The 16,931-nt window shown below is 43.9% G+C and overlaps 1 protein-coding gene across 2 annotated transcripts in view; it reads right to left on the minus strand.

The window, feature by feature from the left end:
* Nucleotides 1-1,677: 1,677 nt before the first annotated feature.
* Nucleotides 1,678-16,931, minus strand: part of LOC307043161 (uncharacterized protein) — a 32,411-nt gene continuing 17,157 nt past the window's right edge. The window contains exons 3-11 of one of the 2 annotated variants that reach the window (XM_079687444.1): nucleotides 15,678-15,863; nucleotides 11,196-11,367; nucleotides 8,541-8,720; nucleotides 8,322-8,444; nucleotides 7,541-7,662; nucleotides 7,421-7,451; nucleotides 6,993-7,098; nucleotides 6,260-6,323; nucleotides 1,678-6,178 (exon numbers count right to left, since the gene is read on the minus strand). In XM_079687444.1, the coding sequence (XP_079543570.1) occupies nucleotides 1,823-6,178; nucleotides 6,260-6,323; nucleotides 6,993-7,098; nucleotides 7,421-7,451; nucleotides 7,541-7,662; nucleotides 8,322-8,444; nucleotides 8,541-8,720; nucleotides 11,196-11,367; nucleotides 15,678-15,863 (5,340 nt within the window). In that variant the 3' untranslated portion in view covers nucleotides 1,678-1,822. Of the gene's footprint in view, nucleotides 6,179-6,259; nucleotides 6,324-6,992; nucleotides 7,099-7,420; nucleotides 7,452-7,540; nucleotides 7,666-8,321; nucleotides 8,445-8,540; nucleotides 8,721-11,195; nucleotides 11,368-15,677; nucleotides 15,864-16,931 lie in introns of both variants that reach the window. The other variant, XM_079687443.1, reaches the window with a different exon arrangement.

Below are 16,931 nucleotides of genomic sequence, written 5' to 3' on the forward strand. Positions count from 1 at the left end.
CATGTCGTTGTGTCCCTGAGCAAGATACTTCACCCCAGTTTGCTCCTGTGGGGACTGCCCACAGTATTGAATGTATGTAAGTTGCTTTGGATAAAAGTGTCTAACAAGGGACATGTAATGTAATAGGGTGGAGCAGTGATCACGATTAAGTTAGCATCGCAAGAACTCCCATCCCCATGGGATTTTTCTATTGGATTTTGGAATATAGCAGAAAATAAGATCTGTGGCAAAGACACGTTTATGATATTTCTACGTTTTGTTATTTTAAAGAAAATTCAGATTGAACATAGTAAAAAACTGTAAATTATAGTGTCCGTCCAAAAATTCTTTTTTACTTATAGTGAAAACTACCCTTGGATGATGGTAAGGTAGACTAAAAGCTTTAGGAATCCAAAGTACAGCATATAATTACCCTGTATCAAGATTGATGCAAAACAAGTGACATTTGACCTTTTTAGAGAGGTTTAGCAAAAAAACTCCACCTCTGGGGTCATTTGGGTGGAATTGGCGTTTTTGCCGTTTCTCTGGAACCCATTGGTTGATTTTGAAGATTGACATCTTTTTTTAACCGTTAGTCAATAGAATCGATGGGGAATTTCCACATACACACCAACGTTACCGAAAAAAAGTGGGGGCTTCGCGCATGCAGTTTCCCTAAATCAAAACCTATCTCTTGCTCTGAAATCTGAAAACGGAAAAGTAGGTTTATTGATTATGGATTATCAGAAATGATGTCAATCTAGTGACACAGACACATTGGATTAACCTTCAGCAGCGTTTTTATCGTTTTAATGCCATTGAAGACAACTTTTGATCAGACAACGACGAAGGTAAGACATATTCTCGTTTTGGCTACCTAGTGCCACATGTTGTGATGTCTGTTTTTGTTAATATTGTCGCGAGTTCTTATCATGGAGTGATGATATACATACCTATCAATTCTGTGTAGTCTCATGATGCTAATCGATATGTTGGATGTGCAGTTACAATAAGTAATAAGGGTGTTATGAGTGAGTTTCTGTGCAAACAGCGTTAGCATTTTTCCACTCGTGGTTAATTCAGAGGCTCAGCGTTAGCTTTGTGATTTTGTTTGCAAAAAAAAAAAAAAGGTCAGTTAGCTGAATTTCTTCGCGGTACATGGATATGAAACATTCATCATTTATTAAATATTGAGAAGCCCTCAGACGCTGTTTCCTGCAGGGCGGGTCGATGGGGTTCAACAGGTTAATGCTATAACCAAACTACCGCTAAGCTAAAGGCGGCTAAGCTAAAGGCGGCTAAGCTAAAGGCGGCTAATCTTTGGCGTGACAGTGTGTCCTAGTCTCATTTAGTCACTTTTTAAATCTGCTGTTTCGAAGCTACGTGAAACACGATGACTTTCACCAGTGGGGTGTTTAATGATGTATGTTATGTCGTAGAACAAATCATGAATATCTTGTAAGCTTGCAATAACCACAGAATGTATTTCAGGCCTCTAACTAAGAACTGTACACAAAAACATTGTCTTAGAGTCGAGGGAACCCGGAGCTGCTCAAATGCTAACTAATTTCCACGTTTAGCACGCATTCCTGCACTCTATAACACCATTGCTTTGAATCAAGATGAAAACGTACAGTAGTGTGTCAGCCTGCACACTACAGACACTTCAATACAGCATGAGAAGATACAGAGATACTGTGTGTGTGTGTGTGTGTGTGTGTGTGTGTGTGTGTGTGTGTGTGTGTGTGTGTGTGTGTGTGTGTGTGTGTGTGTGTGTGTGTGTGTGTGTGTGTGTGTGTGTGTGTGTGTGTGTGTGTGTGTGTGTGTGTCACTGTGAATCCTCCTAAATTCTGCTGATTCTCTTGGGCTTGCGACTCGGTGTAGCCTCGCTGCTCCCTCTCTTCTGAGCGGAGCGAGTCAGACGCCCCTCTGCCCTCTCAACTCTAGCACTGCTGCGGCGTGTGGTTTGAGGCGTGGGGGTGATCACCACTGAAGGGACAGACCTCCCTCTCAGGACTCTCTTCCCAGTCTCTACAGGCTCCTCCTTTTCCTCTTCACTTTCCCCTTCTTCTGAATCCATTACCAGATGGATTTTCTCCCTCCCCTCCTCTGGTTCCTTCTGACCCTTCCCCTCTGGGTCGGTCTCCCCCGCCCCCCCCCCCTCATTGTTCTCACTGTAGTCCACTCTTGGCCTCTTCCGTACGGATCTCCGCGGCGAATCCTCTACTTCTTTGTCTTTCTGTCTTTTGGATTTTGGAGAGGATGAAGGAGGTGTTTCCACTTTTCTCCTGAGAGCTCTTTCTGCTTCTTTCTCTTCCTCCCCAGATTCATCTTCACTTAGAGCCTCTGCAGCAGATCCTTCAATGACTGTGCTCTCCTCTTCCTCAGCTGTGTTTGTCTCCTCTTCCTCAGCCGCCTCACTGTCTTCTCCAGGCACTGCTGCTCCCTCCTCTTCCTGCTGTGCCTCTTCTTCCTCTGCTTCCTCCTCTTCCTCTGCTTGCGTGTCTTCAGGTGCAGGAGCTTCTTCGTCTTTCTGGTGTTGGGCTCTTCTGGATGTACGGCTAGGTGCTGCAGCAGCAGAATTCCTTCCCTTCCTCAGAACTCTTGTTTCTATAACTGGTTCTTCTTCTTGTGCGCTTTCTCCTCCAGCTACCTCTTCTTCTTCCTCGTCATCTTGTTGTCCAGCATTCAGCCTGTCTGCAGCTGTTTCTTCAACAGAAGCACACTCCTCTCCAACCGTCTCTTGCTCTGCCACAGGTTCTTCTTTTCCCTTCTCTACCTCTGTAAGTTCTTCCTGATCTGCAGCTTCCTCTCCATCCTCTTCCTCGATCTTCTCGTCTGTGCTGACCTCTGTGTCTGCAGCTTCCTGCGGCACAGCTTCCGTTTCCTCTGCTTCTGTCTCTTCAGGAGCTCCTTCCTCTGTCTGCCGCTGTGTGCGGGCTCTCTTGGAGGAACGTCTCGCTGCAGCAGACTTCCTTCCACCTCTCAGAACTCTTGTTGCTACTTGTGGTTCTTCTTCTTCTGCGCTTTCTCCTCCAGCTACCTCTTCCTCTTCCTCGTCATCTTGTTGTTCTACAGTAGGTGTGTCTCCTGCTGCTTCCTCCTCCTCAGACCTCGCACCTTTGGCCTTGTCATCCTCTGCTGTCTCCACGGTCTCCTGGGCACTCTCTGCTCCTTCAGATGTGGAGGTTGGCTGTTCCTCCTCCACTGTCTCCGGTGTTGGGACAGCTTCTTCTGCAGCCTCTGTGTCCTCGCCTGCCTGCTCTTCCTCTGGGACAGGTTCATCCCTTTCCTCCCCTCCCCCCCCGTGCTCCTCATCAACCGCCTGTTCTGCGTTCTCTGACTCTTCATTTCCTGCTGCAGAAACCTCTTCCCGCTTTTCTTCCTCTCCCTTTACCTCTCCCTTCACCTTCTCTTTCTCTACCTCTGTCCCTTTCCCCTCTTCCTCTGCAATATCTCCCCCCTCTTCTTCTTTTTCTTCTTCAGGTTTCTTGGGGCTTTTTGTGCTTGTCTGTGCAAAAGGGATACTCTTCTTCCTTCCTCTCCTCAGAACCCTGACTTGAACAGCCGGTTCCTCCTCCTGGGTTTCAAAAGCTGCCTCCTTTTCTCCATCCCCCTTTTTCTGTCTGCTTCTCGCTGCTCCGGTTCTTGGCGTGGCTTCGGCCGCTTGCTTCCTACTACTTCTCCTTGTTCTGCTTTCGATGACTGTAGCTTCCTGCTCCACTTCATTAGAACGTTCACCCTCTTCTGTAGCTTGTGCTGTCACTGCTTCCCCTTTCTCCTCTTCCACCTTCACCACCTCCGGCTCAGGAGCATTCTCCTGAAGTGTTGCTGATGTTTCTTCCTGGGCGTCATCCAGCAGTGTCTCTTGGAGATCAGGAAGCTGGGGGGCAGTTTCCTCTCCAGGTTGCTCCTCCACTGAAGCCTCTTGTTCAGTAGCTGCGAGTACAGCCGAGTCAGCAGCAAGGTCAGGCTCTCCTTCTTGTACCAAAGGATTCTCAGCATCAGCTTCTGAGGCTTCCTCCTTGTCCTCTTCTGTTGGTGGCTCCTCTGTTGATCGGAGCCCTGCTGCTTCTTCTTCATTATTTCCATCAGTACTCTTTTCTGCAGCTGCTTTCTCGACACCTTCCTTTGGCTCCAAACGTTCCTCTCCTTCAGAGGGAGCTTCGTGTTTAACGTCTTCCTTTGTTGCTTCTGCTTCCTCCACACTTTCCTCTTCTTCTTGGATGCGTTTACGGCTTCTTCTAGACTTGCACTTGGGTGTGTCAGAGATGGCTTCCCTCCCACGTTTCAGTGTCCGTGTGGTCACTGCCGGTTCTTCCTCTTCCTCACTGTTTTCTGCATCCACTTCCTTCCTGCTTCTTGTTGTGTGTCTTGGTGTAGCTGCGCTTGTTTTGGTTCTGTTTCTCAGAGCTCTGGTCACTACAACTGGTGTTTCTTCCTCTTCCAGGCTCATTGGCTCATCACCTTCCTCCGCTGGTGGAAGACTCTCTTCAGCGTGGTCTCCTGCTGGGACGTCTTCCTCTCTTTCTGCACAGATGTCTGTATCTGCAGACTCCTCTGGAGCTGTGACTGCTTCCTCCGCCTCACGCTGCTCCTCCTCAGCAGGGTCTGTTTCTGCTTCCTCCACCTTCTGTTCACCACTATCCTCCCCAATGGTGTCCTCCTCCTCCTCCTCCTCCTCCTCCTCCTCCTCCTCCTCCTCCTCCTGCTGCTGCTGGCCTTCACTTTCCTCTGCTGACTTTTCTTCTCTTGTTTCAATAACCATTTCTTTCTCTGCCACAATGGCAGATTGTTTTTCTTCTGCTTTTTCAGAATTGTCTTCAAGCTCTTGCTTCTCGTCAGTCTCTGCAGATCCCTCTGAAATGTGTTCCTGCTTCCCTCCACCCTCCTCTTTGTGTTGCTCTTCTGGAGCAGCAGCCTCTCCATCCACTGCTTCATCTGCCTCCTTCGCACTCAGATGATGGCTCGTTGTTTTTATGTCCACCAAGATCACAGTGGCTTTCTGGAGCTTGGGGATTTCAGAGCTGATGTCTTTCTCCTGAGGCTCTCCAGTCTCTCTAGGAGCCTCCTCAGGTGTGACTGTCTCTGAAGCAGCAGCAGCAGCTGTGTCAGGCTCTTGTGTCACGTCCTCTGCCAAAGCAGTGTCACAGACTGCCTCTTCCTCTGGTTCTGTAGTCTCTTCCTCTACCTGCACCTCCTTGCCCTCCTCCACCTTCACCTCAGTAGAAGGAGCAACTTCCTCTGCCTTTGGAAGAGTTTCTTCTACCGATACAGTCTTTTCCTCGGTTGATACCTCTCCTTCTGTTTTGTCTGCTTCCTCTTCTTCTTCTACCTGCTGGTGATGTTGGCTTTGTTTGGTAGCGACTTTATATCTGCCTCTCAGAGCTCTCTTCTGTACAACAGAGACATCTGGTTTATTTTGTGTCGCCTCATCACCCGTTTGTTTTTTCTCACATTCATCCGTAACCTTTTCCTCCTCGTGATCCTGTGTTGCTGCGGTCTCTGCTGTAAGCTCCAGTTCTTCCTGCTGTTTCTCTGTCTCCTCTTCATTTTCTTCCAGCTTGTCTTCGGCCAGTTCTTCCACCACAAACACATCCTCTTTTACGGAGGTCTTTTCCTCCTGTGCTTCTCCCTCAGTGACAGCTTCAGGTGTAGAAACTCCATCGACCTCCTCCCTTACTCTCTGGCTGCGTCGTGTGTATTTCCGTGTGGTTCTGGGTGTGCTCACTACAGTTCTTCCTCTCAGAGAGATCCGTCCTTCCTGGGCTGCAGGTCCCTCCTTCGCCTCCTCCTCCTCCTCCTCCTGCTTGCTGTGACGGGTAGATTTGCGTCTGGGGGTTTTACTCTGCGCAGCTTTTTTGGCCTTTACAACGGCTCCTCTTGTTTCTTCAGCTTCACCGTTCTCTGCTGCTGCATGTGTTGATGAACTGACCACTTGCTGTTCAACTATTGCTGCCCGTTCCACGCTGTGCAGAGTTTCTGCTTCCTTGGGTACCAATGAAATGTCTTCACAGAGCGGCAGCACTGCAGTATCTTCCTCGATTCCCGATGCCACATTCTCAACAGCTATCTGAGAGTCATGAGAGCAGGTATTCAGATCCTGGGGGGCATCGCCTCCGTCTGGTTGGTCCAATATAGTTGCTTCTGTATCAACTACATCCTGTCCTTGTTCTTCAGGCACAACACTGATCACATCCTAAAAAATAAACATAGTAAATTAAACCAAACGAGTTTCTGTACTGGTCATGTAGGCAGATGAGAGTTTGCATATACTCACCTCAGTCTGGAGAGATTCAGCAACGTGCTCCTCTCTGGGGGTTTCTGCTTCGATATCCTCAATTCTAAAAGATGTTAGATGGCACGTGTTCATTTCAAGCATAACATAAAAACAAGCTTAGTGTTATAACCACTCCAAATGTGGCTCTGACAAGATAACTTGCCACAAAGCTGTCATGACAGATAACGAACTTTAGATTCATAACACTCACCATCAGAGGTTGCGCTAGACTTTTTCGCTGCCCGTCATTTTGACGGACAGGATCGTAACATTTCCGTCGGCCTTTAAACAACTCTGACCGGGGGGGGAGAGAGCACGCTCGTGAACTGTTAGCGCCGTGTTTTGCATGCCCACTGCACCTCGCGGGAGCGCGCACAAATGTTTCCGTCATTGTTAAAAGAAATCCGTCAGACGGAAAATATTCGGTTAACGTGACCTCTGCTCACCATACACAGCACAAAAAACTGTTCGCACACATTACACAAAATAAATGTCCTCTTAAAGTGACTTACTGGGTGTTTTAAAAGGATAGTCACAGCTGATGGAATAAAGGATTTCTTGTTGACCTTTTTTTCTTGCCTTCCTCTGAGTTGTACGTTCTGATGAGATTCATTAGATTTACAGCCATTTGAAATGGAGACATCATATTACAAGCATTTACAATTGAATTTCCCAATTCCCTTATTTGCATTCATGCCTTTTCCAGGAGTATCCTGGTTTATTTCACACACACCTGATTATTTTTTCGGACTTATCCTCTGCAATTTTTTCAACCATCTTCCTTCGTTTGGAGCCACTGCTTCTTCCCCGGGCTGTAAGGGGCACCTCCGCCTCAGAAACTGAAACAATTGGTACAATCTTCATTAATGTATTGAAAAATACATGCATTAATGGCTATCTACTGTTACTTTAAGGGATTGCCTCCAAATGGCTCTCAACATGGCGGGTGGCTAGCAGCTAATGGAGCTAGCAATGCTAACAGCACGAGTGGGAACCTGATCATTGGTAGCGGCTATATGAGCGCTGTGCAGAGACTAATAAAAGTATGTGTCTACAAATAGTGGTCTACTGCTATATGAATGCTCAGAAGGCCTGAGAACCTTTAATATACAATCTAAGGAAACTTTTTTTAACATAGATGTAAAATGCTAGCATTCTCACCTTTGGTAGCGCTCAGTACGGTCACTTCCTCCTACAAATTGAAATCACAGCGATTATTTTTACTTTAATTATTTTGTTTCTCAAAAATATTTGTTTCAATTTGTAAGGATAATTATGTACCACAATTTCAACTGTGCATTCCATAGATTCAGCTTCTTTTATTTGAGTGCTTATTGCCTCCATCACCACATCCTTTTCAGTGATCACCAGGGATTCCTCTGTGAACGTCAGACTCTTGGATACTGCTGAGAAACACAGGTAGACAGGCAGTGCGTCAAGCCTTAGACAATCATTAAAAAGCTGCAATAATTTTTCAGTGTATGCTTTGCAGATTTCAAATAAATCATTTGACTATACCATTTATTTTTTTAGGCATCACAAGGGATCCCTTAACAAAAAGCAATGGGATTTCCCCATGGGATTTTTAAGAAAATAGGCTCTGTGGCAGCAGGAGAATCTTCACCACTATGTGAAGCGTAAATGCAATTGGCAGAAATGAAAAAAAACGCAATGCTATAAACAAACGACATCACAGTAGCATGGCTGCGGATCACTACCGCTAAGTTAAAGGCAGATTTGAGTCGGCGTGATGATTTTCAGTAGTTTTTTTTGTCAACTATAGCAACAGTTGTTGTTTTTTAAACAGAAGCTTCAGACATTCACCAGTGGAGTATTTACTGATGCATTTTATGACAAAACTTGAATATCTCATAAGCTTGTGTTAACCACAGACCTTATTACAGGCTTCTAACCACAAACACATTCAAAGAAACAGCTGACTAAGAGACGAGGGAACCAGAAGTGGTAAAAGTATTTCCCGGGTTTTAGGATTCATTACTTCACCACTCCATTTCAGGATGATAGAATTGTTTGAAAAATACTGATTTAAGGTCTTTCTTACCGATTTGATCCATGGCCTGGATCCTGCTCGAGATGTTGGTCCTCTGGTTGGGGGCCCCGATGCTCTCTACCTCCCACAGCAGATGTGTGTCTTCTGGGTACTGGCACAGGTACTTCTCACACACTACAAACAAAGAGCATTGTAGTTAAGGGTTTGTACTAGCACAAACACAGCTGTCTGTGAGTCACATCGTCCATATCCATAATGTGCATAATTTACCTTTATACATGGGCTTTGTGAGCGGGTACCTCAGACCCAAACAGTCCTCTTTGGAACCGAGCACGAAGTCCTCCAGCATCTGGAGGCCGAAGCCATTCCCACGCTGACTTTTTCTAACAAATATGGAGTCCATGACAGTCAGCTGATAGCTTCTGGTTGAATAGGAACTACAAAGGGTGCCTACACGGGAAACAAAAAAAAACATACTTTGTTATTATGTATTGTCTTTATTAAACAACAACCATGCATAAAGCTACAAAAAGAGAAGATGTATGCCAGTTTTAGTTATTAGATCAAAAGCATCTGCAGTCCATGGGCTGGTAAAGACAAAACAATCAAAAAGCACTTCAAACATTACATAGGCTCTTGACTATTAAACAGATAATAGTATACACTGAAAAAACTGAAACATTGAATTTAATCAAATGTATTATGTCAACGGATTTCACATAACTGAATTAGCAATAATATTAAGTAAGTTATATTTTTTATTTAAACGTAATATTATTGCTTCCAACTAACATTTAATTAAAGTCCAAGTTTCAGTATTTTAAGTGCATTTGTCAAAACATCCCAAAAAATAACGATTCATTCCAAATACAAACAACGGTAATGTTGGTAAGACTGGTTGCTCAACTTCAATTTTTTGTGGAGAAAAGTGAAAGTCTGTGCAGGTTTTACGCTCAGCTGGAAGCATATTTCTTGATGGCCGTAAATGAAAACGCGGATTGTTCTTAAAAAGCTACTCAATTGGACAAAGATACACCTAATCTGGATTGCTATTTGGAGAACCAAGCAGCACATTATGGGCTTACAGATCCCTTTCTCATGTGTTGTCCTTTATGTGGGTGACCTACCAGAAATAATAACAGAGAGGGATAGATACCTTCTGAAAATTTTACTTTAGCCGTAAATAAAAAAAGATTACTGGTTACAAGCCAATCCTCCTACATTAGACCATTGGATCGAAATCAGTAAAGAAATTCATGAGATGGAGACACATTTTTATTAAGACTTACACACTGTAAATGGTCTCAATGTTTGAACTACTATTGGAAACGCCTGTTCTATTAACCTTAAATATTTGTGAGCTCACGGTCTGTGTCCATAATAAAAAAAAAATATCTCTAGATCAGGGCTTCCCAAACTTTTCAGCCCGTGACCCCCAAAAATAACAGTGCCAGAGACTGGCGACCCCCTGTCAACGGGTGGGAGGGGGGTCGAACCAACCAATGGATGCAGCCTATAATAAGACCGTCAACAGCCTTATGGCAACCTAAAACCCCTCTGTTTCCGTAAAAACAATTCACGAGCGCCTCCCTTACCCACCCCCCCCCCCCCCCCCGTTGACAAATCTCAAGCGTCTAACAGCCCCCCCCCCCCCCCCCCCCCGTTGACAATTCAGATTTCCCGGGAAATTTAACTTTCGGGGTGCGCCCGTCCTGGTAAATCAAATGCCCGCCCAGAGACGTATGTCTGCCGCCGGGTTGTTTGTACCATTTTCAGGCGATTTGTAATCTGTTCTAGAAAAACGATGTGTTTTTTAGGATTTCAAGAAGCATATAGAACAAACAATGGATGTATTTTATGAACATGTATCCATGCTGAAAGTAGATTTAGATGTGTTAGGAGTGAGATAGAGATTATTATCTAATATGTGCATCTAATGAAGCATTGCATGAAGTCTGTTGAAGATCAGAGGCTGTTGTTGGGGCTGCATAAACTTTTTTTTCCTTTTTGTTTTGTAGACCGACCATGCAGGCCTCAGAGAGTTAAACTTGGGCCTGAGACCATAGTTTTATTGTATTTTGTTTTGAAAATCCACAGCGGAGGTATGTGTCGTACTACATGCGGTGTATTTTGCATATCTCTCAGTAGCCAACAATCTGTGAGTCTGTTGGCTCGGACATAAACTCGTGTTCAAAATAATACTACATAATAAATGTAGTCTACATTTCATAGTAAGAGGTGTAAAACCTGAGAGGATTTTAAATCGCATTTGAACTAAATGCTTATACAATCTGTAACTGTATTGTTGATTTAATGTGTGAACGAGGCGATATAGAGAAGGTTAAGCTGTCATTATTAGGCTGTAATTTGTTATATACTCTTGGAATGGGTAAGCAGGCCTATTGTTTTTGGATATTTGTGGAGTAAGGTGGTCCATGAGTGTTTTTTATTGGTTTATTGGTGTCCTTGGTATGAAAAAGTTTGAGAAACACTGCGCTAGTGGATTGTCAAAGGGGGAGCCTCGTTGCGGGGAAATTATACAGATGGCTAGTCCGCCCCTAAAAATGTCTATGCAAACATTATTATTAATAATATATATATTTTTTAAATTATAAAAAAATTAATCAATTTTTTTCTTTTTAATTTTTAATTTTAATTTTGTAATCATCCCGCGGGGGTCGCGACCCCCACTTTGGGAACCCCTGCTCTAGATAACATACTGTCTGGCAACTATGTTGTTGTATTGTACTGTACTGGTGTTGCTTGTTATTGTGTTTATTGTCGGCAAAGTGACAAAAATACGTGTTTTTAATGGAGAGCACATGAACTGTAGCTCTAAAACCCTGAGAGAGATTGTCCACAGATGCTAGCTAAAGGCGGATTTGGGGTATATCTGTGTAGATGCATTATCATGGCACACAGTACCTTGGTGTTTGACTGAGTAGAAGCCGACAGCCTCTCCATGACTCCAGAGGATCTTTGCATGATCTTTCTCTCCGTGGCAGAGGAAGGGGAGCTCTTCAGAGCTCATCTCCTGGGCTCTATACACGACACGATTGAGGATGTATAAGACTATCCTCTCTCCTACCGTCTCCACCTGAGGGACACAAACATGGAGCATATTCTGTTGCTGGATCACAATTAAAATAATTTGAATTAGTAAGTAGTGAAAAACAGGAGTACCCTCTGTGAGAAAAACAGGCATGCTGGAGGCAATGCTCATCCTGAGTATAAGGATAGATTTAGTTCATGTTATCTTTCATTGAAAGTGTTCATAAACACGTTTTTTAATAATAGCCAACCCTTGTTCATCTCTTCACCCTCCCCACACCTGACATTATATAAAAAGGGCCTTATTCTGCTCATTTTCATGTTCAGCTTCATATCAGTATGTGATGTTCTACTTTAAAGAGTCCTCTCCTGCGGATTTTCAGGTGTATATCAGTATGTGGTGTCTCTACTTTAAAGGGTCCTCTCCTGCCGATGTTCAGGTGTATATCAGTATGTAGTGTCTCTACTTTAAAGAGTCCTCTACTGCTGATGTTCAGGTGTATATCAGTATGTAGTGTCTCTACTTTAAAGAGTCCTCTCCTGCTGATGTTCAGGGGCCGTATTCACAAAGGATCTTAGGGCTAAAAGTAGCTCCTAACTGGCGAATTTAGGAGAAACTCCTAAACATAATGGGCGTGTCAGTCTTAAATTTAGGACTCCTAATTGTATTCACTAAGAGCAATTCACAAAGTATGTTAGGCCTAAAAGTAGCACCTAAGTTTAGGAGAGCTTAAAAGTCCTCGAGAGGACTCCTAACTCAGTAAGACCTATTCACAAAGAATCTGAAAATGGCTGCGAGACAAAATGTTTTGGAGACAATGGAAGACTGTGAATTGATCAAGAGATATAGGCTAAATCGTGAGGGTATCACACTTGTTGTGGAATTAGTGCGGGATGCATTAACATCCCCGACTAACAGGAATAACCCGATTAGTCCGGAAATAAAATGTTTGGCAACACTACGATATTTAGCAACAGGGAAAATGCAACTTTGCAATGCCGACGATTTAGGAATATCGCAACCATCAGTCAGCCGTGCCATAAACCAAACCATCAACGCGCTCTCTAGACCACATATCATCCAACAGTTTATCCGGTTTCCTTTGGACAATCAACAACTACACAGGATCAAAGCCAACTTCATGGCAATTGCAGGTATGCCCGGTGTGGTTGGTGCTATTGACGGAACGCACATAAAAATAATTGCGCCATCAAAAGATGAGGACGTGTTCGCCAATAGAAAGAAAGTACATTCCATCAACACGCAGATTGTTTTCATTCATCATGATAGGGGGACTTGAACGGCGGTATGGGCTGTTATTGAAAGTGTTTAAGTGCTGGAAATATGCTCATTGGATAATAATTTGCGGGGTGCTTTTAATTGCCTCCTTGATTTAATGCAATTTACGTATTTGTATTGTTTGCTCTCTCTCTCTTTAACGTGCATATACAACATCATTATCGTGGTCTGCACAAACTTGTCATCATGCGTGTATTCTGCTAACTGGGAATACATAGGAATAGGAATACATTTCTAGCCTAGGCTATTTCCTTTTTTTCCGGTGATTTAGTGGGCTCGTTTGTGGGATGTTGCGGATGAGTTTCACCGAGACCGCCTGCTCTGAACAACCAATCACCGTACTGACCGCTTCTAAACTCATGCACGAGAATTGACGTAATCCATAGCAACGGCGCGTCACTCTTAGTTCACTCTTAGTGATTTATCCTTAGTATGAGTAGGTCTCAGCGGCTTTGTGAATAACTTTTAAGAAAAAACTCCTACGTAAAATGTTTTAGCGCGAGTTAGGAGCACTCCTAGCGGTAAGATAAAATGCTTTGTGAATACGGCCCCTGATGTATATCTGTATGTAGTGTCTCTCCTTTAAAGAGTCCTCTCCTGCTGATGTCCAGGTGTATATCAGTATGTAGTGTCTCTACTTTAAAGAGTCCTCTCCTGCTGATGTCCAGGCCATTAAAACACCGAAAAACAAGGAAATAGCCTAGGCTAGAAATGTATTCCTATCAAATAGTTATGGACAGTGCAGTTAGCAGAATACACGCATGATGACAAGTTTGTGCAGACCACGATAATGACGTTGTATATGCACGTTAAAGAGAGAGAGCAAACAATAAAAATACATAAATGGCATTAAATCAAGGAGGCAATTAAAAGCACCCCGCAAACTATGGATAATAATTATCCAATGAGCATATCCAATGAGCATATATTTCCAGCACTTAAACACTTTCAATAACAGCCCATACCGCCGTTCAAGTCCCCTTATCATGATGAATGAAAACAATCTGCGTGTTGATGGAATGTACTTTCTTTCTAGTGACGAACACGTCCTCATCTTTTGATGGCGCAATTATTTTTATGTGCGTCCCGTCAATAGCACCGACCGCACCGGGCATACCTGCAATTGCCATGAAGTTGGCTTTGATCCTGTGTAGTTGTTGATTGTCCAAAGGAAACCGGATAAACTGTTGGATGATATGTGGTCTAGAGAGCGCGTTGATGGTTTGGTTTATGGCACGGCTGACTGATGGTTGCGATATTCCTAAATCGTCGGCATTGCAAAGTTGCATTTTCCCTGTTGCTAAATATCGTAGTGTTGCCAAACATTTTATTTCCGGACTAATCAGGTTATTCCTGTTAGTCGGGGATGTTATTGCATCCCACACTAATTCCACAGCAAGTTTGATACCCTCACGATTTAGCCTATATCTCTTGATCAATTCACAGTCTTTCATTGTCTCCAAAACATTTCATCTCTCAGCCATTTTCAGATTCTTTGTGAATAGGTCTTACTGAGTTAGGAGTCCTCTCGAGGACTTTTAAGCTCTCCCAGACTTAGGTGCTACTTTTAGGCCTAAAATACTTTGTGAATTGCTCTTAGTGAATAAAATTAGGAGTCTTAAATTTAAGACTGACACGCCCATTATGCTTAGGAGTTTCTCCTAAATTCGCCAGTTAGGAGCTACTTTTAGCCCTAAGATCCTTTGTGAATACGGCCCCAGGTGTATATCAGTATGTAGTGTCTCTACTTTAAAGAGTCCTCTCCTGCTGATGTCCAGGTGTATATCAGTATGTAGTGTCTCCACTGTGACATGTCTCCATGATTTAATGTTAAAAAAGATCTTTATTTTTCTCATACTGCCTGTGCTGCAGCGCCTCTTTTCACCCTCTGTCTGAAACCAGAGCCCAGTCTGCTCTGATTTGATTGGTCAACCACTTAAAGATGTCCCACCCCTTAGCCTATCAGGTACAATGTGTTAGAGCGCTAGCCAATTGAAGTGTTACATAGTGATGTCACCATGTTTTATTCAGGGCACAGAGTTGGTTAACTGAGACACGATGTATTATTAAAATATATTTGTGTTGCACATCATCACTTAAATGCTCTGAACACAGCTTTAAAGTGCACTTTTAATATTTTGTTTTTGATATTTATAATAATAATAACAATAAAAGCTTGGATTTATATAGCGCCTTTCCGGAAACCCAAGGACAGATTTTGAATAGGATGGGGGGGCTTTAGGGGGGACAAAAAAGAAAACAGTAACACAACAGGATAGATTAACATAGGGCTGGATGCAAACATGTAGATGGAGAGAGTTAACTGAGGCAAGTCCCTGGAGAAACAGAGGATTCTTGAGAGCAATTATGAAGTTGCTCTCTCCCTTGCAAAGTACAGCATCCTCTTCCATAAGTAATGTGACATTAGGTTAAAGTGACACATAAATAAACCTGCTACAAAATGTAGCATCACAAGGGCTCCCTTAGACAAAAAGCACTAGGACTTTTTAATTTGATTCCGGAACATAGCAGAAAATAGAATCTGTGGCAAAAACATGTTTATGACTCACACGTTCAGCAAGGTACTCTCCACATATTAACATCTCTTTTAGCTTATTTAAAGCGTAAATGGAATCGCCAGACGTAAAAAGCAAACAGAAGCTTAAAGTGAACTTGTGTTCGGTGTGATAACGTTTAGTAGTCTCAGTCACTTTGTTTTCTCCAACATAAAAACTTTGGACATTCACCAGTTTTAGAACAAACCTAGACATTTGGCTTCTTCAGGCTTCTAACCAACTAAACTAAACGAGGTAACAGAACATTGTAAAATGCTAACTCATTTCCTAGTTTCAGGACTCATTCATGCACCACTTTGTTGCCACAGAGTTTACAAAGTGCAGTGGATGCACCAGGAGTCAGCCTCGCACTGCGGAGGTTCGCCCACACACTGAACTGGGAGAATGATTATTGATTGTGCAGCAGATCCCTCTGATCAGATTGAATGGATATGAATAGAGAGAGTGATACTTCCTAACAGGAGAAACATGTGGTCATACCTCCATAGCTCCATCTCGTTCAGGGTCTGCTGTCTGAAGGAGGCCGTCCACTGTCCACCACCTGTCCAGCAGGAACAGAGCCACAGCAGTGAGGGGGTCAGAGGGAGAGAAGAGAGCCAGGATACGCTGCTTATCACTGGATCCATACAGCGGGATGAAGCCCACACTGGAAACGTCTATGGTGACCTGAGGGGAGACAAAACATCACTAATCAGATATTTGCGTAGGGGGCTTTACTAACTGACAGCCAGGCTTGGGGACAAAATGGATTTCATTTAACGGGATAAGGTAATCAGGATAACAAAAAAAGGTAACTTTATTTCCTTAGTTACATTATTAAAAAAGATGAAATCAGATTACTGTTACATTTCTAAAACTGTGGATTACTAGCAGGATTAAAATGTCAGAGCATATAGTGCAGGGGTCACCAACCTTTTTTTAGGATGAGAGCTACTTTCACAAAAACAACTCGTGAGCGACTTTTACTCCTGTTTTTTGCAGTGTATATATTTACATTACATTATATGTCACTTGTTAGACACTTTTATCCAAAGCGACTTACATACTCAATACAGTGGGCAATCCCCACAGGAACAATTTGGGAAGTGTCTCAGGGACACAACGACTTCTTCTTCTTTCGTGTATCGTCGTCATATGTCCAGCTCAGTGTCACAAAGCCACGCTCTCGTCTCTGGTCCCACTTGGAAGAGGCCAGCCTCTGAAGGAGGTCTGTACAGAGGACAGGTGGTGATTATGTGGTCGGCAGTCTGCTCAGGCTCGCCACACTCGCATACTGCGCTGTCTGCCAGGCCCCACTCCTTCATTGATGATTTGAAACGACCAACCCTAGTACGGAGGCGGTTCAGTAGGGTCCAGTGCCGGCGTGGTAGATGTTCTCCTTCGACTCCATCTCCCGGGTCTTGGATGTGATGGTGCAGACGTGTGAGCTCAGCCGACTCCCATTCCTGCTTCCAGGAAGTTGCTAACCATGCCCTTGTAGACAGGTCCTCAGGGATGGAACCAAGCATCTCTTGTGCTCTCCTGTTGTAGGGGTGACGGGACTTGAGTCTGCTTGGGGTCGCTGCCTTAGTTGTGGTTTCATGCAGGATATGCCAGTCATGTTCTTGGGCTTTCCTTGCAAGTGCAAGGGTAGCGGCCTCTCGTCGGAGGCCGGCCGGGGCAATTCCCGCTAGGACTGGCAGGTAGGACACGGGGGTGGGCTTCAGGCAACCAGTTATGATCCGAAGGGCGTTG

This window comes from Notothenia rossii (assembly GCF_949606895.1).
Source record: "Notothenia rossii genome assembly, chromosome: 6".
NCBI lineage: Eukaryota > Metazoa > Chordata > Actinopteri > Perciformes > Nototheniidae > Notothenia > Notothenia rossii.